At 36.0% G+C, this 24,473-nt stretch overlaps 1 protein-coding gene across 1 annotated transcript; it reads left to right on the forward strand.

The window, feature by feature from the left end:
• The first annotated feature begins 3,606 nt into the window (after positions 1–3,606).
• Positions 3,607–22,338, forward strand: LOC131976926 (carboxypeptidase Q-like). The gene is made up of 10 exons (XM_059340146.1): positions 3,607–3,917; positions 6,382–6,597; positions 6,742–6,858; positions 7,527–7,734; positions 7,818–8,025; positions 14,080–14,191; positions 15,233–15,324; positions 15,450–15,545; positions 16,917–17,022; positions 21,337–22,338. The coding sequence occupies exons 1-10, from the start codon at positions 3,761–3,763 to the stop codon at positions 21,495–21,497; spliced, it is 1,473 nt and encodes a 490-aa protein (XP_059196129.1). The 5' UTR covers positions 3,607–3,760; the 3' UTR covers positions 21,498–22,338.
• Positions 22,339–24,473: the final 2,135 nt, after the last annotated feature.

Raw genomic sequence — 24,473 nt, forward strand, 5'->3', positions numbered from 1 at the left:
CATTTAAAATTCTTTATTGAGCATGATAGTGTTTTGAAAGTAAAAAAAAGATTCAAAATCACATTTTATGTTGAACTAAAGGACTAAAAAAAGACACAAAATGACCCAAAAAAGACACCAAAAGACACAAAATGACCAAAAAAGACACAAAATGACTTACAAAGACATGAAAGGAATTCAAAAATGGACAAAATAGCCCAAGACTCCATAGAGTTAAGTTGTTAACCCATTTCTTGTTCCCTGAAAAAAGGCCTACTTGTATAATTCTGAAATGTACATTATTTTTTAGCTTTGGTTAACCTTACCTTTTTTTATTTACCTCTGGCAGTTCACCACTTACCTTTGTACCCTTTCAAGCTGTTCATTTGACTTGAACTGCTTGAATTTCAATAAAAAACTGGAAAAATTGGGGTGTTGTAAAACTTTTGACCGGTAGTGTACAGTGTTTGTGTTCACTGTGTGAAAAAAAAAAAGAGGCTAAATCAAGACCAGATTCTTTAGCAGGGCACTAATCGTTCTGCAGAAAATCATGGTCATTAAAATAGTTTCAATAACTGGACACTTTTAGTTTGTAATGAACTATTGGTTCTGACACGTGTTTAATGCTCACCTGCAGGAACATGCATGCAGTTGTAGCTTTTGTTCCCCTTGTTTGCACAGTAGCGCAGAAAAACATTTCCTCCAAGCCTCAAGATACATCCTCTTACAAATGTACGTGCCAAAAAGACAATTTTGAAACCACTGTGTGAAACCAAGCCAGCAGCATGTGAATGAAGCAAAATGGTCAGATGTTTTCCAAAACCTGATGATGCAGAGAAGAAAACACAAATGGCAGAGAGTCGTGGTTAGAGACAGGGAGACAAAGGAGTCATATATTATAATGTTAAAAAGCAAATGGCTGAAATTATAGAAAAGTTTATCTCCTGTACGTGTGTTCACATACACTACTGGTCAAAAGTTTTAGAACACACCAACTTTTCCAGAATTTAATTGAAAATGATGCAGTTTAATGTCTCAGTGTACTCTGAAATTAATGCACATTTGCAACATTTAAAATTCTTTATTGCGCATGATAGTGTTTTGAAAGTAAAAAAAAGATTCAAAATCACATTTTATGTTGGACTAAAGGACTAAAAAAAGACACAAAATGACCAAAATAAGACACAAAATGACAAAAAAGACACCTAAAGACACAAAATGACTAAAAAAAGACACAAAATGACTTACAAAGACATGAAAAGAATTTAAAAAAATTGACAAAATAGCCCAAGACTCCATAGAGTTAAGTTGTTAACCCACTTCTTGTTCCCTGAAAAAGGCCTTCTTGTATAATTCTGAAATGTACATTATCTTTCAGTTTTGGTTAAGCTTACCTTTTTTTATTTACCTCTGGCAGTTCACCACTTACCTTTGTACCCTTTCAAGCTGTTGATTTGACTTGAACTGCTTGAATTTCAATAAAAAAAGTAAAAATTAAAAAAAAGTTTTGACCGGTAGTGTATAAGGAAATGTACTAAGTGATTGGTAGAGTGTACGAAAAGTACAAGTAAACATTAATTTGACCCTTCTCACTGGGTGGGACATTATTTATACAGTCTGAGGACATTTACAGTAAATGACAGCAGAGGAATGCAAAAGATTAGTGGTAAAGAACAAGGGATAAAAACCACAGTTTAGGCTGAGGGCAGAGAAGTGCCATCTTTTTGGCAACTAAAATTGTTGACCAGGAGATGTGGAAATGTCATAAGAAGACACATATGTAATTATCTCTATATAATTTTATGCATTCATACTTTATGATTTGGTTTCTAAATAATGAGGGAATACGAGACGCCAACAATAATAGGGAGTTGCCTTCTGTAATTTAATAGTCAAAGTGTAAACAATTGTTCACTTGATACTCTATCCTTATTCCAATCTTGACCGAATACGAACTATACTAACTAGATTATAATATTATTGTTATAATATTATTATTATACAATTATTTTTATGGAATTAAACTCTTCACACAACTTTATACTTAGTTTTTGTCTTTTGAACCTAAATACTGATTACTAACTTCTTGTGAAAGGTTAAAAGCTGTGCTTTGAGAGTCGGTTATGATTTAAATATATGTGAGTTTTTATGCTTCGCTGATATAGACCTGAATATTGTATGACAGATATTGTGTGCTGTACTGAGTAATAATAGTACTAGCCTAAGAGTATAGTAGTATTTGTAGTATAGTAATAAAATACTTTATCTGAACAGGGCAATTTAAACAAATGATTAGTAAAATTTTACCATATAAAACTTTATTCAGTATATGTAGTTGGTTGATACATGAGTGTTGTGGAAAGTATATAATATATTGTCACACTGTAAAAATAATGGCCTAACTCATTTTTTCAAGTTTTGCAGGAAACACAAAAAACTTCACCAAAAGTGTAACATATGACATTTATTGATCATTTCACTCAAAAAGGATGTAACAAAGGATGGCTATTGGCATAGTAATAACACTGTGTGTAAATTATGTAACTTAAGAGAAATAAATGACTTAGGCCATTTTTTGAACATGCCTTTGTGACTTAAGCAAGATATGGTAACTTTATTTTGAAGGTGTCTACATAAGAGTCACACAAGCCTGCCAGAAACATGACATGACAAGTTTCATGAGCATTAATGTTACTTCAAAGTGTCATTAATGTTCATGACACATCCCATGTCATGTTTATGACACGCTCATGTGACTCTTATGTAGACACCTTCAAAATAAAGTGTTACCATATCTTGCTTAAGTCACAAAGGCATGTTCAAAAAATTGCCTAAGTCACATTTTATTTTGACTTAGGCATAATAAATCCGCTTAAGTCACACACTTGACATAGGCCATTATCTTAAAGGGGTAAAATCATATGATCTGATTAACTGAGGATGTAAGGCGATTTTACCATAGGTGGCCGCCGTCATGAGGAGATGATTTAGGTAAAAAACAACAACAATTTTGACAAAAAAAATGACTTAGGCGATTATTTTAACAGTGTGACGATATCATATATACGACAAATTGTACACATGGCACTTTTATTGTGAAAAATGTCGGACCGGAAGTTGATGTTTACTCTCGTTAGGCACGCTCGATGACATCACGAGCACGGAAACTGTGTTTGTATTCCGGTTTTCTTGTCGTCTGTGGGAGTTTCTCTCCATCTCTAAACTGTATAAAGTCTTGTAACGTCAGCGATCACAAAGACACTAACTGGGCCTGAAGGGTTCGTGTTTATGATATTTAATGAAGGTTTCAAGTCAAGTTTTACTTCCGTATCGTTTCTCTTCATCTGAGTCTTCTTCTCTGAACATATGGAACCTGGTGAACTTCGATAATACGTAACTCTGTTACTTTGGTCTTGGTGTAGTGTTAAGTTGCCAGGTCTTCATTGATGATAAAGCTGTAACATTAACGTAAACATTGGCTGTTCTCATAATCGAGTCCAAAACTAATAGTATTGTACTTATGCTACAGTAGGATATTAAATCTTATAATTTGGAGCCAACTCTCTGGGCTGGTTGGTTGGTATGAATTGGTCATACTGATCTAGAGTTTTAAATCTACTTCAAAAAGCATAATTTGATTGAGTAACCCATATAAAACTAGCAGATTAGTGATACAATAGTAACCGTTGTTGTCAGTATGAACTTGTTGGATCAGTGATGTGCTGCTGGCTACAGGGAATTTCCCTGTTAGACATTAATTAAGAAGCTATTAATCACATGCATGTGTTTCCCTCTCCAGATGGATCAGCCTGTCCTACTGTCACTCTTGTTGTTTTTCTTCATGCGGTCCTCTCCGTGTGACTGTCACCCTCACTCTGCTGGCTCCATAAGGTCAACAGCTTCAGCCAGGCCTGTTTCCAGTCACACTGCAAGGAAAGGTATGTATATACACCGATCGACCCACAACATTACTCGCCTTATAATGTGTAGGTCCCACTTGTGTGTTATCTGGCACCAAGTTGTTAGCAGCAGATCCTTTAAGTCCTATATGTATGCCAGGAGAAGCTTGCCCTCTTTCCATAGTGCTTCCTGATGGCATCTATTCTTCAGGTAAACAATGTACAGGCACCTGATCATACACATGATTTAAATGAAAGCAGTATTAATCAGACCAGCCCCATTTCTTTCATTGCTCCTGGGTCTAGTCCTGATGCTCTCGTGCCCATTGTAGACATTGTCAGCAGTGGGTAGCAAACAAGCACTCTAACTATTCTGTGGCTGCGCTGCACCATTTGCCACAAGTTGCAATGCACTAGCCAGCATGAAGTTGTTCATTAATTTGTGCTACAGCAGCTTTTCTGTGTACTAACACCCCACAAGACCCATCGTTCTAAAGGTGCTCTGATCCAATCACCTATCCATCACAATCCAAAGTCAAAAGTTCCTCAAAAAAGATCCTATTGTTACCATTCTTCCTGAAGAGGATAAAAGTAATCAAGATGAAAAAAAGGACAATGAAAACACAGTGAATGCAACACGTACTAAATAGAGACCTCCACATATTATAGAGTGACATTTTACATAATGGTGAATGTGAATTATCAGACGTAGGACTTTATATTGATTACTACTGTAACTGTATTTTTTTTTCTACTAACGTCTAAGTGGAAGAAAATTATTTAATGTGATATTTATGTGATATTTGTGATTTTATAAGTGTAAAGAAATATATTTATTTAATTTTTTGTACGATGTGAAAACACATCAACTTGAAAACTGACTGTTCTTTTGCTGCATATTGACAGATACCTTTACAACGATACAACCAGTGTTATTAACTTCAACTCTTAGTGGTTCTAAAGCTGTGGCTGCTTGGTGTATTTGTATGGAAATCAGGGTTACCATCAATATCTTTTAAGTCTTAAGTTGATTTTCTTAAAGGCTATGCACACCCGCACAGTTGTTTTTAATTTGTCTGCCCTATTAGATCTATAATCAACTCTTTGAACTACTAACAATATAAACCGTCCCGCCCTAACAGGTGCAACAGAGCTAATAGGAGAGTGAGCTGTTAATCAAGTGCAGTTTGTTCACACCCATATAGGCTTACATTACACAAGTGAAAACGCCTATGTGAGTGGACTATGTGTGTAATCAGGCTTAATAATATTGGAAAAATCAGGAGGCCATGAGTGTAAAAATGGGGGAGAAGTCTCATGGTAAAATGGCGTCAAACAATTGTGTTACAATACATGCATTGTGTAACTGGAGCTGCAATGTTGCAACGTTACAGAAGACGATGGTGTAAATATAGCAATGGCTGCTGCTCAGGGCTCATCGGGTGTTCTCAGCCTGACAGGACCAAGTTGTGGATGATTGTCTGCCATTGAGCCTTTCAGTTGCTGCAGACCAGATTTTACTGGACATGTGTTGATATGACGCCGTTTGACCTTGTGACTACTCCATATCTACAGTCCTTTCAGTAAACCTGGAACCCAATATAAACATAAATGCTAAATCCCTTCCCTGTGACTCTCGCTTCTCTGTTTTGGAATATGTTAGATAACAGCCACATACCAGAACATTTATTACAGCTTAATGTGAAGTGTAGTCAGTCGTTATTCTGTATGTAATTTCTGGAAAGATCTGTTTAAATGTGAAAATAAAACTCTATAACAGGGGTGTCAAACTCTGGCCACGAGGCAATACCAAATTATTATATTATTATTGTAAATTAATGACATTTATGTGTTTTTTATTTGAAATTTGATTTTGCATGTCTGCACTATTTAGTTATATATTGTATGTTTATAAGCGTTGCTGGTTCCATATTTAATGTTAAAGCAAAACATGTTTGGTACATATTAAAAGGTTTATTTGTTCAATGTTGGCCCGCGATTTTATTCAAGTTTTAAATTTTGGCCCATTGTGTATTTGAGTTTGACACCCCTGCTCTATAACATGGTGTCATGGTAAATGGACTGCCCTTATATAATGCTTTTATTAAAAAAAACACTACAGACTGCCCTCATTCACACACACATTCATGCTGGTAAAGGCTACCAAGGCACATTGGTGCAACCTGCCACCATTGGCAGGTCATTCACACACTGATGAACGCTTCAGTTTCTCGCCCAAGGATACTTTGACATGTAGGCTGTCATGGTCGGGGATCGAACCACCAACCTTCCGATCAATGGGCGACCCCTCTCCCAACTCAGCCACAGCCACCCCATGACTGTATATCTACCTCCTCAGTTACTGTATCTATTCAAATGATAAAGATAATGTATTAACTTAAAAAAAAAACCTTTTTGAAAGGTTAACAGTTATTTTTGACAAACATGTAACTTTAATATAAAACCTGAGTTCATTTTATTGTGTTTTTCTGTGTGATCCCAGTCTCAGACACAGCTGCAGAGGTAGCAGGCTATGCTGATGTGGCCAAACAGATTATTGACCTGGCTCTTTTTGGAGCTGCGCAGAACCGCTCTTACAGACGGCTGGCCGACTTCACCGACACCATCGGGAACCGTGTCAGCGGCTCACAGAACCTGGAGATGGCCATAAATTACATGTACAAGGCTCTGACACTGGATGGGCTGGTTGTACATTTAGGTGAGTATACCGTGCTATCTGTGTTGCTTGGATGTGAGAAGTGTGCGATGAGAATGAATTTATCTGACAGCATTGTCTTCCCCCTCGGCTGAGTGTAACAGTAACTTTGTTTTTTTTGTCCCCTTTAACACTTTTCTTCTCCAGAGCCAGTCAAAATCCCACATTGGGTAAGAGGAAAGGAGAGTGCAGAAATGATTGCGCCCAGGGCCAAAAGTCTGGCCATGCTGGGACTGGGCAGCAGCGTAGGGACACCACCTGAGGGTAAGCAAGATAATATTTATATTTTTTAATTTTAACCCTTTGATGCACAACATGGGTCAAAAATGACCCACGTTCATTTCCAGTGTTATTTATTGCTTGCTGTGTGTTTCTGTGCTCTATCTTTTGATATAAACTTATTTTATGATTGAATATTGTAATTTTTTTTTACATATCTTGTTTTTGATAACAACAGATCATTATTTTCATTTTGCTTCTCATAATTTATGAAGAAAAAAAGTTTTGTATTATTACATAGCTAACTACTTGGCTAAGTAGCTTGCTAAGCTAACTACTTAGCCAAGAAGTTAGCTAAGTAGTTAGCTTAGCAAGCTACTTAGCTAAATACTTAGCCAAGAAGTTAGCTTAACAAGCTACTGAGCTAAAAAATGAATATGGCACATTTTTCACCCATGTTGTGTATTAGAAGAGTAGTGACAGAAAAAGGGATTTTATTCAAAAATTAATAAAGGAAAACATAAAAATTAGGATGTATGATGATCAAAAATAAACTAAATGAGGAAAACCTGGAATACTGAATGATGAATTATTGCAAAGATATAGAACATAAAAACTGTCGGGTCACTTTAGACCCACGTTGTGCATCAAAGGGTTAAAGCCTCTTATCCACCTCCTTTTTACTCCTTCATGTTTCTCTCTTATCTCTCCAGGTATCGAGGCAGAGGTGTTGGTGGTTCAGTCTTTTGAGGAACTGAAACGTCGAGCCAGCGAGGCCACAGGGAAGATTGTGGTCTTTAACCAGCCTTTTGTCAGCTATGGGGAGACGGTGGCTTACCGTGCTTATGGCGCCTCTGAGGCAGCCAAAGTGGGAGCCGTGGCCACACTCATTCGATCTGTTACTCCATTCTCTATAAACAGGTATCGATCCGTCCCTCCAGCCAGCCATAAAATGTATGAAAATGTCTCTCAGGTCTAATGAGGCCTTGTCCCTCCCTCTCTAGTCCTCACACAGGTTGGCAAGACTACCAAGACGGAGTGAAACGCATCCCATCAGCCTGTATCACCATGGAGGATGCTGAGCTGATGTGGCGTATGGCAGAGAGAGGGCAGAAAATTGTTGTCAGACTCACAATGGGAGCCAAGACGCTGCCGGATGCTGACTCCTTCAACACCGTGGCTGAGATCAGAGGCTGGCAGCACCCTGAGCAGGTAGACCTCACACACACTGCACAAAAAGAAAAGTTGGGTGAACTCAAAATTTCAAGGCAACAAACTTCGATAAAATTTTAAGTTGGGGCGTTCCCAGTGGCACACCTGGTAGAGCGTGTACTATAGAAGCATTGTCCTCGTAAGCGGGTGGCCCGGGTTCGAATCCAACTCGGAGCCCTTTCCCGAATGTCTTCCACTCTGTCTCCCCCTTCACCCTGTCCTATCAATAAAGCCCAAAAATGGCCAAAAAAATATCTTTAAAAAAAAAAAAAAAATTTTAAGTTGGACAATTAAACTAAATATTTTAAGTTTTGTTTTTGAGTTTGCTCAGCTCTGAGAGCTCTTCAGATTTTTGAATTTATAATTTTACATTGTAATAACTTTTAATCCTTACTTCTGCTAATTTCTGCAATGTGCTGAACTGGCACAATTGTAACGCCGCTATGAAATGTCAGCTAATGTTGCGACCACAATTTTGAGTTAGCATTGATACGCTAATGGCTACTCTTGTAGCTGTAACAAGCAGTGCCGCTAGCATCAGTTAGCCGCTAGCATCAGTTAGCCGCTAGTATCAGTTAGTCGCTAGTATCAGTTAGCCGCTAGCATCAGTTAGCCGCTAGCTTTCGCTATTGACCGACTTTCACCGCTTTCCCGCATTTCAAAACAAAGAAATAAGAGTTAGCAGAACTATTGTCCCTTGTTTTGAACCCCAACTTAAAGATATAAGTAACAACAATTCACAAACTTGTTTTTGAGCAGACAACTGGCTTCCTTTGTTGTGCTAACTTACATTATTGCCCTAAATGTCAATAATTTATATTTCCAAGTTTTACCAACTTAAATCACTGTTTTAGGCAAAAAATACAAGTTGGCTTTTTTTGCAGTGCACACATCACAGACACCTGCCGGTCTGATTTGGTTATACGTGTGTCTTGTCATACAACAATCTCTCTTTTCCAGTCTTTTAGTGTTGGTGCAGATCTATTTTGGTGGGCCTTCAAATTAATTGTATTGGGAACAGATGTCCCAAGAGAGACTCTGTAATTATGTTCTTTTCTCTTAATAATTAGTCTTTCTCTCTCTTTTCCTCAGTTTGGTGGGATGGGGAAAGCATAGTGTTACCCCTTTTTGCTGAATCAAGATATTCTCACAGCTGTTTAGTCTGGCCTTAATTTTTGGGTGTGTGTGTGTGATCAAATCTTTTCAAAGAAGTGCAGAGGAAATTCTGACGAATTTCACTTTCCTTAATATGAATTAAATTCCCATGGAAAGACAGCATTGTCTGAACAAACTATTGATCTGTTTTTTGGATGTATTTTGAAAAAGAGAAAGTATTTTTTCCCCTTGTGATTAGAAGTTTTCAGCTTTTCTTAATTCCCAAGATATATCTGTCTTGGCTTACTATTTTCACAAATCCTTAAATGCTGACTGCATGCAAGTAGTTTAATAAATTATAACAAGACAGGCATTCCTGCATTTTTCACAGTTCACAGCATTTTCTATTGGTGAGACTAAACAACTCAACTAAAATTATGGGCCTGCAAAAATCCTTATATGGTACAAACAGAGATGTGATTTGTGAACACATGTTAATGTAACTACACAAAATGATGATTTTAATCTACTTTTGGGTGGATTTTCCTGTACTGCAACACTGTTTACTGTGTATGAAACATTTGAGTAAAAAGGGGATTCACAGTGTTGCTTTGCAGGGATATTTACCTACAAGTAGGATAAGGATTTGATTCTAGCATGCATTTGTACAAAAGGGGAAGCTAGTCTGTCACAATGCAAAAACACATAGACAACTATGTAAAACTAATAACCACTTCTTCTGACTATCAGACCTCTTCATCATAGAATAAGATGGCAATATGCCAAGTAAGAAGCCTATCACTGTACAAAGCAAAAATCTAACCTAACCCAACCTACAACTATGCAGTGACACGTCCAGCAGGTAGAACCTGATTAACGGATAAAGTGCTGCTGCACAGATCTCCAAATGTATGCCACTCTGTTTGCAGAGGAGGCAGTATGATGAAGAAAAAATCCCACTAATGCTTCTGTCATTAAGTGGACAGAGCTGAAACGGTCCAGTGGGTTCAGGATATCAGATGTGGCATGCTCAGCACCGAGGCAAACGTGGTCCAATGTGGGTACGCAGATGTGGGTACACAGCTAAGACTACTTAGGCTAATCTGGAAAAAAAAATTCTGGAAGTCTCTTACTGACGACTCATAGCTGTTGCATCCATCTGAATAAAAGAGCTCAAGAAGCAGGATAGATTTCCAATCCAAAGAGAGAGCCCCAGCTGAATAGCTGAGCAGAGTATGAACATTTTAGCTGCATTGATTTGTTAAGATGAAACTTGTGTGAACCAAACTGAAGTACAGCAAGAAAACGGGTGGGAAGCTTCTTGTCAGACTGAACAAACAGAATGAATGTTTTCCGTTTCCATGTATCATGCACTTGGAGCCTGTGTGAAAACGTCTCTGTGTCATGTGAATCATGGTGTTTACTGTATTTAGACAAATGTTGCCTGGAGCATGGGTGTTGTTATTGTTGTTCAGGAAGGTTAGATAATGCATTTGTGACAGAGGCGTCTGTAGATCATCTGACAATATCATTTTGGTTGATGAAGTTAGATGGTTTGCACTGGGAATTTCCCACGAGTGTGACCAGTAACTGTATGTGTGTTAACCTTAACTCCCTCACAGCCTCTTGAGCCTGCAAATACATCACAACTTAACCCCTTAACGCCTGCTGTCGCAAATATGCGACAAACCGTTTGACTCAGTCAACCAGCCGAGATAGCGTCTGCATTCCCCCAATGCCGGTTGAATACCTGCTGTTGCAGGTTTATATAAATAAACGAGGGTGAATAAATAAAACATTGTTTTTTCACTGTTATATTACTGTGTTATTGTTATCCTATTATTGACCATTATGCCTGTTGTTGCAAATTTGCAACATACCAAAATTTCTATTTATTTTTTGTGCAAAAGTGAAATTAATAATCTCAACATTATTTACCATCTACTTAAAGGCAAAAACACACATAAAACATTTTTTTATATACAGCTATATAAATTCAGGCGTTAAGGGGTTAACATTATAGTCCAAAGTCCAAGTTGGCCAAACACAAGATTCCTGACTTTGATTGCTTGCAACGAACACAAACTTAATTGGTGTCACATTATGTGTTCAAACTAACTCTGTTTTTCTTTACCACCAGCAGTGTCTTTGGTTTAATTTGTGGGAAAAAGTGGAACTAGAAGAAAAATTGGTCAGTTGACTTGGATTAGAGGAACATCACTGATGCAAACTGTTGCTATTCTGATCTGGGAACCAACGTTTGGTCGCTCATTATAGAAAAGGGAAATGAAACACATGGCATGGTTGACATCATTTTCTGGCTCTGGGACTTTGTGCTCCAGCTGGCAGGAACAGCAGTTGTGGTTGGTGTGTGTGTGTGTGTACGTGTGTGTGTGTGTGTGCGTGCGCCCACATTCATAGAAAGATGTACATTTGAGGTTTAGTGAGTCATTTCCACAGTTTAGCCTTTCAGAGCCAGTCAGAGTCATCTGAAAGTGATGAGTTGAGACTTTTTTCCACCCACTCAACTTCCACATCTTCCATCTTTTTTTGGTGAAACTCTTTTTTTTTTTTTTTTCTAAATGTCCTCCTGTGTAGGCTTTCTGTTTATAGTTACGGATAAAACACATCATGTTGCTTGACAGTGTTTGAAATGCTTAATGATCATAAATATCAGTGAGTATTGGGTAACAAAACAAATAATAAACTGCATGTCACCGAACCACATCTAAACATCTTGTTCATACTTCGTTGATCTGTTTTGATTTAAACTAGGTAACTACAAAATATTTACTTGTTTCATCTGTCAGTAAATTGTAAAAAGCATCTATAATGTAGACTGACAGGGAGTCCCTTCTCACTGTCTTTCTGAGGTTAAACAGGGTAAGATCTGCAGTAGAACAGAAAAATAATCCACGCTTGTTTTTTATACATTTAACTGTCCTGTTATTTTAATGTTGCACAGCTGGGCTGAATTCTTTGATCAGTATGTTTATGGGCAAATTCCAACTCAAATTGGATTGTAAAATCCCCGATGCATGCTGCAACCTTGGATAAACCATAACATGTACATGTTTTAAGAGGTAAACATTTCTGACGAAAGCACTTCAGTGATTCATGGATCTTGCACAAAGTCCTGCGTCTGTGTGCCTCGGTACTTATATTCCCAGCTGATATATTGCTACTGCATGCTGAAAGAATGTCAGTGTGTATAAATACACTTTCAAAAATGTTAATACTATTCATTTTTTAGGTGTACTGCTGGCAGCATTAAGCAGAGAAGTCTAAGGCCAGGCAAGTTGTGCTTTGAGGCTGTATTTGGATACAGTTGTGATTTGAGCTGATTGATAATATCTGCATGATGTTGAAGATCATAATTATACTGCACATTTTTAATGAAAATGATAGTGGAATAAGCTGAGGATTCATCCTCTGGGCACACATTTTCATGGCAATCCATCAATAGTTGAGATATTTCGGTCTGGACTGATGTTTCTGCTTTATAAGAGGAGAAAAATTTACTCTTGTTGTAACGGAATGTTTGGCCTGCGGGTCATTGTCCAGACTGGACTTGCTCAGATCAGAAAATGTTTCGTAACCTGGAACATCAGGTCAGGATCATCACACTGACGGGAATCCCACCCCTTAACATTCCTGGAATTAAAGGACATCAGTCTGAACTCATTGTTTATCTGTTTGTCTGTCCTTGCTGATAAAAAACATGGTAACGCTTTATAATAAGGTCCTTAATAACCATTAATTAACAAGTAATAAGGCATTGTTCTCGCTTTAGATCGGGTAGTTGCAAAAAGCATAGGTAACTTATAATAGATGAGCAATAAAGTATATTTTAATATCAACTTCTGCATTTGTTAAAATACTTTTACTCATAATTGTCCTTAAAAATGCATTTTTAGCATTGTCAGCTAGGATTTGATTTTCTTCTTCTGCGAATGAAACAAACTTTAAAGTCAGTAATGGCTAGCAACACTGCTCCAAGTATTTCTGGATTTCTGCTTGTAAAGTGTATAATAAAGATAAACAATCCAAATCCAGACGTTGAACTTTATATTTTTTATCTTTGTTTTTTCTGAAAAAAAAATGCTACATGCTGGTTATAAAGTTTTTTGGTAACGCTTTATAATAAGGTCCTTAATAACCATTAATGAACAAGTAATAAGGCATTGTTCTCGCTTTAGATCCGGTAGTTGCAAAAAGCATAGTTAACTTATAGTTAACTTATAATAGATGAGCAATAAAGTATATTTTAATATCAATAAGCAAACAAAATAAGATTAATAAAGGCATGGCAAAGACATAATGGGTGGGTCATGGGTGTTTGTAATGCCATTATTAACACTTATATAAGATTATAAACACACAATAATTTTGTGGTCAATTTGTGTCTTTTTTGGTGATTTTGTTTCCTTTTTTTGGTAATTTTGTTTCTTTTTTGGGTCATTTTGTGTCTTTTTTTTATCATTTTGTGGTCAATTTGTGCCTTTTTTGTAATTTTGTTTCCTTTTTTTGGTAATTTTGTTTCTTTTTTGGGTCATTTTGTGTCTTTTTTTGGTCAATTTGTGTCTTTTTTTGGTCATTTTGTGTCTTTTTTGGTCATTTTGTGTTTTTTCTGGTCATTTTGTGTCTTTTTTGGTCATTTTGTTTACTTTTTTGGGTCGTTTTGTTTCTTATTAACACTTATATAAGCTTATAAACACACAATAATGTTAATAAGCGTCTTGTAAGGACTTACAAGGGCCTTATTACTTGTTAATTAATGTTTATTACAAGGACCTTAATATAAAGCGTGACCAAAAACATTTTTATTATAAATACTTAGAGTCAAATTTGTTTGTGCTTTAAAAAAATGTAGACACAATATGGCTCAGAGAGCATTAACTGATCCTATTCTCTCCCACTTTAAGTTTTCAGTCTCTTTTTATCTGTCCAATCTTTTAGGTCGTTTTACTGAGCGGCCACTTGGACAGTTGGGATGTGGGCCAAGGCGCCATGGATGATGGAGGTGGAGCCATGATTTCCTGGGAAGCCCTGTCACTCATCAAGGATTTAGGTAATATAGACACACATAGTATACAGTGCATGATGCTGCACGGGTCAGACAGAAACATTTACATGCTGTAGAAATGGATAAAAGGTTTTTACAGACAGCAGCAAACAACACAAGGTCATAAACCGACAGTCAAGTAAATCATTTACTTTATTATTTAGCTTTATGCAACTTATTTGCTCTGCTGAGGCCATCAAACAAATGACCATACCAAAAGAGTACAACTCTTAACGGTGTAATAAAGCTCCACAAAAAAGGATGTAATACAAACATTTCTATATTTGGGGAACAGAGCATCACGTTCCAAACTTAGGGACAAATCACAAAACAATTCCTCTGACTGTAAACAGTAATTTCCTCCAACTGTTTGTAGAGGAACAAGAAGACACATAATTAGGAAACAGGCTCGGATATACAGCTCAGTATTGTTATGGACCAAAGAATGCAACTGAATGAGCCTATAGTGTGACAAAGAGACAAAGAGTACAATGTCCAGAGATGAAAAGATTTATAATAATAAGTTATAATACAAGTTCTGACTTGTGCTTTTTATTATTTTATCTCTTTTTTTATCCTGCTGTATCTTATTTTATCCTATTTATATTTTTATTTCTATTTCCCTGTTTTAATTGACTGTTTTTATTGTTTTCAATTGTGTCTTGCTGTTTTTAATGTGTATGTAAAGCACTTTGAATTACCTTGTGTTGACTTGTGCTATACAAATAAACTTGCCTTGCCTTGCCTAAAGGAAAGTTGCAACATTTTCATCAGTATATGGGACAGATGTGTTACTTGGAGCTGTTACTGATTCTTTCTGTATATATTTAGGGACCGAGCACTAACGGTGCGAGGACCCTATTGAAATTGGTCGGTTTTTTCTTCTTCTTCTTATTCTTATTCCCAAAAGTAAATCGCCTTTTTGGGGGCTTTATCATATTCAAAAACGCCTCATATTTGGAATATACATAAATCTCTGGTGAAATTTACGTATTCTAGTTGTATCCTTGTTTCTCTGTGATCATTTAAGACTTTATCTGTTTTCAGGTTTGCGTCCGAGGAGAACCCTGCGAACAGTTCTGTGGACGGCTGAGGAGCAGGGTGGAGTCGGAGCGCAGCAGTACTATAATTTACACAAGGTAACTGAAGTACAGAATAGTAAACACATTGTAACAGCAGGGTTACACTTAGGTTGTTTTTTATTTGTCCATGCTCTCTCTTAAGCTCTCTGTCTTTCACCTTTCTACTTTCCCTCCTCACCCAGGGGAACATGTCCAACTTTGACCTGGTCATGGAGTCTGATCTGGGGACATTTACCCCAGTTGCTCTGCAGTTTAGTGGCAGTGACGCAGCACGAAAGGTAGGATTGACAACACAACACTGACATAATTATCAGTATTTATTAGAAGGTGTCACGATTCTCCAAATCCATGATTGGACGAGAATTTGGATTTTAACGATTCAGGTCCATTTTTATATAGACTTCTTTTTATAGGCTATGCCATTGTGTCACTATTGAGTCTTGTTTCGTAAAGATGAACGGAACAATGTTTTGTTGCTAACAATTTCTTATGATCCTTCATATCAATAGATATATATAACTGCCATATGGGCTTCATGGTTAGCACTCTTGCCTCACAGCAAGAGAGTCGCTGGTTCGACTCTTCTGTGTGGAGTTTGCATGTTCTCCCAGTGTCAGCTCCCAGTTCTCCCAGTTCTCACAGGGTTCTCCAGCTCCCTCCCACAGCCCAAAAACATGCAGCTTCGGTTTAATTGATGACTCTAAAATTGCCCACGACAATGTGGATAAGTGGATAAAGAATTAAATTGAAAGGCCGTTTTCGATTCAGAATTAGGATCAAAACAGCTGTAGTATAGAGGTTTAACAGTCGGAATCCTACAAAGCACAGATTCTAAAAAGGTTTAGTGAATTAGTATTTCCTCTTTACACTTCACATTCAGACCTTTGCGCCTAGATGGAACATTTTAAATGAGTCCCATTTGCCTCAGTTAAGCCTCTGTTGAGCACTGAAACGCAGCGAACCAATGCAGAACCACAGAACAGCTGCATCTTTTATGGAGATGTGGCACAGTAACATCAAGTTACATCATCACTGAAGCTTTAACTGGGCTTATAGTCTGTTGGAGCCATATTGAAAACTTAGATATAATTTGAAAATAAGTAAACTTGTTTTAAGTTAATTATGTTATTTTTTATTTGTAAAGAACTTATTTCTGAGGTTTGGAATTTCTGGAGGAGCTTGGAGACACTTATTTTTTTTGTATTAGGATGGTGACGTCGTGGTGCGCCTCCCACGGCCAGGTGTCTATTTAATTTTTGTGAATGGGTTTTTTTGGATGGTTAGGAGGCGGAGTATGAATAGTTTTTCGACCGCACTCAAGCATTTGTAAACACATTTAGAAACCATCGAATTAAGTGAAGATGTTTTATTTTGTATTGACGATGGGGAAAGTCAACTGGAGTTCCTTTTAATAAATATCAGAGCTGGATAAGCGTCTCCGTGCGTGCTAATTGTGATGTGTTTGGCTAAAAGGACAAAGGGATTAGCCACTTCATAGTCTGTAGTCTGAATTAAGATTTATTAGGAAAACGTCAGTGCATCTTGGAATTCTCTTTTTTAATATAATGTCAAACCATATTTGATAAGTACAGGTGTATAACGGGCTGTGTGATGAGCCGAGAAGCACTAAGCTGTGTCTGTATCAACAGGTGATGGCGGAAGTGGTCAAACTGTTGGCTCCCATTAATACGACCAAACTGGAGACGCACGGGGAAGGGACAGACATCTCCCCCTGGATGCAGGCAGGAGTACCAGGTCAGTGGAATCAGTTTCTTATCTGTTTGTCTGCAACTAGCAGCAAATGTGTAGGATACGATTATAGAACAACTGAAGAAAATGTGCTTTACATGATTTTATGTATGTCTGCCATAAGCACAAACATTTAAAATGGGAAGCAACTCAACCTAATGTCTGTGGTCGGGGTTTTAATACCCTCTTTCTTCTTGAGAAAGTCATGTGTATGCAGAATCACATCCTTATTTATGAACTTTGAACATAATCAAGTATAGAATAGGGAAGTGGGGGCAGGTATTCACTTGATGTGGAATTTCTTAAACTTTCTCAGTTGAAACTTCCTTCTAGTTTAGCAGTAATGGTGAGAGACTGTATGGAGCCATAACAATATAGTTTATTTTTTGCTTTTCTGAAGTCCGGATAGTGAGAACAGACTGCCCCCACACCAATGCTGTACTTAATATCCGACAGTGTGTTTCTTTCTTTGTGGTTTTGCTGGAGATTTAGTGGTTCAAACATCCTCTCTGCCATGTCTGGTTTTTGTAGAAGTGAAATTTCAATGTAAACAGAAAGAGCGGTATAACTTTTAGACAAGGAACAGAAAATCATAGTATCCTAACATTTAAGTGTATAAAGGCACCACATATGTTCCTGTTTTAAAGCAGTGACAAGATGAAGGAGATGGAGGAGCAGAGTGGACTTTGTGGATGTCGTTACAGTCTTCCGTTAAAACATTTAGTTGCTCTAGTGGGGAAGCTGAGGGTTTGGTGTAACTTTGACGGTGATACAGCTCGACCGCTTTCAGGCAAGGTTATAGTAGTTTTGGATTTTTCATTAGTTTTAGTTTTTATTTCGTTGTGAATTTTTGTTTTCAAATTCAGTTAGTTTGAGTTTTCTAGTTTTAGTTTAGTTTTTATTTTTTGAAAATGCTTAGTTTTAGTTTAGTTTTTATTAGTTTTAGTGTTAGTTTTAGTTTTTTTGTAATGGGCTATATGTTGGGTGCGAGATTCAAAGAGGTCATAATGAATTTTGCCTTTATTTTCTTTGGTTTATCCATCTCAGACCCAATAAGGTTATTAACTGTTTTGAATTTTGGTTCTAGTGTAGACATCCCAGTCTCAGTAAACATATTTACCATGTGTTGCATGTTCAAATAGAAACACTGAATTATGAATGAAAAAAAGTTGACAAAAACGAAAACTAAGGACATTTCCACTATAATTTTAGTTAGTTTTAGTTAGTTTTGTAACCACGCAATACAGTTTCAGTTAGTTATCGTTTTTTTAAAAACTCTAGTTTTTATTTTTATTTCAGTTAATGAAAATGTTTTTTCAATTCTAGTTTTCGTTATTTCGTTAGTTTTCGTTAACTATAATAACCTTGCTTTCAGGGATGTTTTCTAATCTCCTGTGTTAACGCAGCAGGTCTGTATTATGGCAATGTCTGTTCAGGAAGTGTTTGAGTTTATTATCAGTCCTTTAACCATCAAATTATTTTTACAAAGTCGACTTGTTTCTTCAACAGACATTACAAAAGTTTGTTTAGCTGTTCCCCTTAGCTACCGTCACCACAACGTGTCGACTGAAAATGACAGAGAAGGACGCCACTCACTACTGATTAAAAAAAAAAAAAAATCTATGAACTAATAACAACTAGTTTCCACGTAGTTTACGAGATTAAAGTGGCAAATCTACAAGAAAAAAATGCGTAGATTTATGAGATTTAAAGTGGTGAATCCGGGAGAAAAAAGTTGTTTTTTTCCCACTTTTTTCTCGTCGTAAATCTGCGACTGTTTTCATGCAGATTTGCCACTTTAAATCTCTTAAATCTGCAACTTTTTTCTTGTAGATTTGCCACTTTAATCTAGTAAATTTGCAACTTTTTTCTCAAAATATTACCTGAAGTTACCAAATATAGTTCTTTGCCTGATAAAGGGTTAACCCTATATCGATTAGTCTATTGTCACTTTTCTCATTTTCTACCGAGTTTGAATCAAATATAATTTTAGTATTCGCAAAGGTGCACAAACCTTTGAAAAAAAAGTATTTTACAAAAGTATGTGGGGTTGTTTTCATTAGAGCCTCTTTAAATTAAGATTGTCCTTATAGCTTGAGTTAAGGTTTATAAGTTAAAGTGATTTACTCTAATTTCATGATTCTTCTAGAACCTTGCTTAGACATAATTCTACTAAATACTACTAAAATAACTACCAAATAAAGAATTAAATAGAAATAACATATAATCAGTATAGCAGACTTTTCTTATTACCAAACCTATATGTGTTTTTATCCATTTTTTTCCTATAAAAAAGTCAACAAAAATCATGTAGCCCATTGAATAATGAAACCCATAAAACAAGATCCAGTTTTACAAAGGCTGCTTACAGTTGTCCAGTCCAGAGTGAAATTAAAGTTTTCATGCTGGCACATATTATCAGGAGCTACTAGCTTTTCACAAAAGCTACATTAAAACCTGTGTGGAAATTTCTTTGAGTTTTAGTTAACATTTGTCACACATTTGGCATGAACAACTTTAAAATGAAGCAACTTGATGCAGTAGAAGAGACAAACCCAATTAAACATGTTAAATTTTCTATTTTTTGTTACTCGGCTAAGTTTAAACCCATTTAACAATTCTAATCCGTTAATAGGGTGTCCTTTATTGCATTTAACTTGTTTTGACCATATTTCCTGAACAAATTAAAGTCACAATTTTGATAAACAAAAAGACACATGGTTATTTGTATTTATTTATTTATTTATTATCGATTTATTATTATCATTATTATTATGCTACTTAAAAACAAATCTAAAAAATAATTTGTTGTTAAACAGAACTAATACATTTATTAAACTAAATTTAAAAAAAAAAAAAAAAACAACAACAACAACAACTTGTTAATTAAACCATGGGTCCAACTTTAAAAAATAAAAATTGCAAACCCAATTAAATACCAATGCACTCAATGTTTTTTTTAGACAAAGGCTAAAGGCAAAGAACTTCCATGAGCAATAAGTAGATTTAATGTTAAGTCTGGCTCATAAACTAAAGCTCACAGCACACAAATAGCCTACATACCAGAATGTCCAGTAATAAAAAGGCTAAACAACCAAAGCAGAGCTGTCAGACTAAAGAACAAGCTGATAGCAGACTGAAATAAAAATATCACAGCAATGGGAAGTGAAAATACGTCAATCGAAACTGAGACTTCTTCATTCTTTTTCCACACATTTTGTATTTAGTGGCTTTTTTGTGCCAAAAGCTATGACAAATTAGAGTTAAGAGGAATTTGACTACTCCTTGTATATGAGTTAGACCCTTGTTCCCCTTCTTCAGAAATGTCCTGGAAGATTACACCAGACATTCTTCCTCTTTTCAAATAAAAAAATGTAATGACGATAAATGGTCTTCAACATGTCATGTTTAACCCTTTATCAGGCAAAGAACTATAATTGGTAACTTCAGGTAATATTTCAAGAAAAAAAGTTGCAAATTTACTAGATTAAAGTGGCAAATCTACAAGATAAAAAGTCACAGATTTAAGAGATTTAAAGTGGCAAATCTGCGTGAAAAAAGTCGCAGATTTACGAGAAAAAAAGTGGGGAAAAAGCACCTTTTTTCTCCCAGATTCACCACTTTAACCCTTAATAGGGCACTCATTGAAATACTTGCAAATTCCAAATTTCAACCCTAGAGAATATTGGAGGATATTACATAATGCCAGAATGTGTAAAAAAAAACATACGAAAATATTATTTTGAGGAAAAAGTTTACGAGGTTAAAGTGGCAACATTTTTTGTAGATTTATGAGATTTAAAGTGGTGAATCTGGGGGAAAAAAGTTGCTTTTTCCCCACTTTTTTCTCGTAAATCCGCAACTTTTTTCGCGCAGATTTACCACTTTAAATCTCTTAAATCTACGCATTTTTTTCTCGTAGATTTGCCACTTAAATCTCGTAAACATTTTTCTCAAAATATTATTTTCGTATGTTTTACACATTCTGGCTGTATGTAATACCCTCCAATATTCTCTAGGGTTAAAATTTGGAATTTGCAAGTATTTCAATGAGTGTCCTATTAAGGGTTAAAGTGGTGAATCTGGGAGAAAAAAATCCCACTTTTTTTTCGTAAATCCGCAACTTTTTTCGCGCAGATTTGCCACTTTAAATCTCTTAAATCTGCGACTTTTTTCTTGTAGATTTGCCACTTTAATCTAGCAAATTTGCAACTTTTTTCTCGAAATATTACCTGAAGTTACCAAATATAGTTCTTTGCCTGATAAAGGGTTAATGGACCAGTTTGTATTTTATCTCTCTTCATCTCCATTTCCCTCCAGGTGCCAGCCTCCATGTGGCAGACAGTCGATACTTTTGGTTCCACCACAGCGAGGGTGACACCATGACCGTTCAGGACCCGCGAGACATGAACCTCTGCTCGGCATTGTGGGCCGTGGTTGCTTATGTGGTTGCAGACCTACAGGACATGCTGCCCAGGTAGCCAGTTAGCACACAGGATGCTGAATCCCCAAGTTAAACAGGGAAACAGGATGAACACTGTGAACTGCACCGGTTGGTTGCAAAACACACAGTCAAGTCCAACCACCTTCCAAATGTCTTTAAAAAGAGTTGAGATTAAATTACTTAAGTTAATTTACAATTTTTTTTTTTTTTCAAAACTTTATTTATTGAGTTTTTTCCCAAAAAGTAATACACGATGAACACAACAACGAACATACAGTCATAAAACCCCATCCGTCCCTCTCATAACCAACAGTAATCTCGGAGGAAAACAAATACTTGAGTTAATAAAAAATAAAATAAAATAAATGTATTAATTAATAAATAATAATAATAATAATAATAATAATAATAATAAATAAAATAAATTAAAGCATATTAATGAATAAATTAAATATAAAAAAATTAAAAAAAAATTAAAAAATGGAGAGTAAATAAATAAATAACAATAAAACAACAATACACAATCATAATAATCATAAAACAATAATAATAATGAAATAAAATTAAATGGACAGTTTGTTAATTTACAAATTAATTGTGAATCGTCCTTGAAAACAAAAGAGATTGAGTGACTTCTTTGTATTTATTGAACACTAGAAGTTGCATGATAATGGCCCAAAACATATTTTAGTTAAATAATGATAAATTAAAACATAAACCAAATTTACAAAAAGTTGAACATTAATAGCCACGAAAATAATTGTTTTTGAATAAAGACCCAATAGATATACATAATAATGTAGCTCAGGGCTGGGTCATGACTATCTTGAATGTAAAGCAAGCTAAAGAGCAGTCAGGACCAAAGATAGGACATGTAATCCACACATTCCAACGATTTAGACACCATAAAAAAGCTTTTGATCTATCGTTCAGTGTATAGAGGAGCCAGTCATTCCTTCTTCTATATTAAGATTGTATTGAAAACCCAGAACAACACAATTTTAACAGAGAAGAACACATAAAACAAGAGAGAAATTGCATCTTTTTCATGTTAAAAGCTTGATTTCTTGATTTTGGTTTACTGACTGAGACAAGACCAAGAAGATTAGGAATTGTGGACTTCTGTATTTCTCAGTGCCTTAATAAAATTTGCTTCAAAATCAAAAAGCAAGAATGAGCTTATAAATAAGAAAGTGTATTAAGAAAATGCGGAGCTGTCCAAATGCCTTGTTTCTCTGCCAGTTTCCAGTGTTACAGACAAAAGTCACATCTTTACAAGTTATTATCTTTAAAAAAAAAATCTGTTTATTGATAGAGTTTGAAGTATTATACATCCTGCCTACATCCTGATTAATGTGCTTTTTTTTTTTTGCTAATGCCTCATTTACTACATTTACATTTTAATGTTCTGTAAGATTTTACCAACAAAAAATTGCAGTGTTTTAATGTGATCAATAAAGTATTCATCATTACACCGTCACTCACATCTGCTCTCCTGCTGCAGTATTTTGAATTTTAACAGAAATATTTTTATTAACAAGAAAAATGCAACAAGTAAAAATTAACAGAACCACAGGTTAAATATTTATAATAAAAAACAGTTGTGCAAAAAGAAACTGCAACTATGATAACAAGCTTCAGGTCTGAGGTAGTGCAAAAAATAAATAAATACAACAATAACAATTAGAACAATATTTTCGGCTATGTGTGTTGCTGTTTGGTTGCAGGTCGACTTTTCTCTGCTTCATTTTGAGAAATTAACACTTATCAGTCACCAACATTTATGTAAACTTATTAACTCTATGCTTATGTATACTGACACTGTGTATACTGGGGGTATTGATATTTTTGAAAATGAGTATCGTATCCGGATACAACGCTTTAGTATCGATACTTTTTTTTTTTTGTCAAATGTGTTTATTGAGCTTTTGTATTTTGAATTTTGCTGATCATGTCATTTTTGTGATGGAAGACAGAAAAAGATTAGAATAAATGAAACGGACACATCATGTTCTTGGTAAAGAGAAAAGGAGGAACAGAGAAGCAGGATGGGTGAAAAAAGGGGCAGAGATCAGACAGAGGAGGAGAGGAAGTGAAGAGAATTCATCATTTTGGGGGCGCCATGCTGACGAATGCACCAGATACAAAAAACGCAAACACACAGCTGAGATCTCTCCCCCGATGAACTGATAAGTCAGCACTCCTGAGGGGTGATGTCAGGGTGAGTCAGCCAGCCGATGCAGATAGAGTCATTTAGGAAACGCAGACGTGTGCGTAGGTGTGTGTCTGTGTTGGGACAAGCGGAGGAACTTCTAGCCAGCGTCTGTGCTGCTCGTCCTCATGGAGCATCAACTCTGATTCACACAGAGACCGTTATGTTAGTAAAGAAAACAGTCTGTGGACGTTAAACACACACTGAGTCACACACACATGCACTGCTGACATGTCTGTAAAAAACCACATGCATGTTTTAACATCAGTCAGACAGGATGGATTGAAAGTAGACTTTAAATTCTATTAAATTCAGGCCAGATTTCTTTGTATGAACTGTATGATTTTAGATTACTGAAGGAAAACATTGGACTGGCATAGCAGCCAGTAAGGCTGTTTTAAAGCTTTTTTAATCAGTCTCATCTGGTTTGTCACCTTACGTATCTTTTTTAATCTCTCGTCTTTTCTTTATTAATTCGACCCAAAAAGTGTATTGTCCAGATCTCTATTTATTTTTTAATGCACTTGAACACAACTTGTGTGATGTGAACAATATAGCTGAGGTGATTTTGTTTTATTCCCAAAACCCCATATGATTCACTCTATATAACAATCGGCTTGAATTTTGTCTCACAAATTAAATCTTGGATTAGATTAATTCAAGAATCTGAGTCAACACAACTTCATACCAAAAATGTGGTAGTGTTACTTGTCTCACACTGCCTTTGATTTGTACCTGATACCAAACTGTTTACAAAACCTATTTACCTCAAGTTCTCAGTGAAAAAGCCGGACGAACAGT

This window comes from Centropristis striata, chromosome 8, assembly GCF_030273125.1.
Source record: "Centropristis striata isolate RG_2023a ecotype Rhode Island chromosome 8, C.striata_1.0, whole genome shotgun sequence".
Classification (NCBI taxonomy): domain Eukaryota; kingdom Metazoa; phylum Chordata; class Actinopteri; order Perciformes; family Serranidae; genus Centropristis; species Centropristis striata.

Bases quoted from the DNA above. Each gene is read 5' to 3' on its own strand.
- LOC131976926 (XM_059340146.1), top strand. From the start codon at position 3,761: ATGTGTTTCCCTCTCCAGATGGATCAGCCTGTCCTACTGTCACTCTTG. The intron at 3,918-6,381 runs GTATGTATATAC...GTGTGATCCCAG, and splicing joins CAGTCACACTGCAAGGAAAG to TCTCAGACACAGCTGCAGAG. The intron at 6,598-6,741 runs GTGAGTATACCG...TTTCTTCTCCAG, and splicing joins TGGGCTGGTTGTACATTTAG to AGCCAGTCAAAATCCCACAT.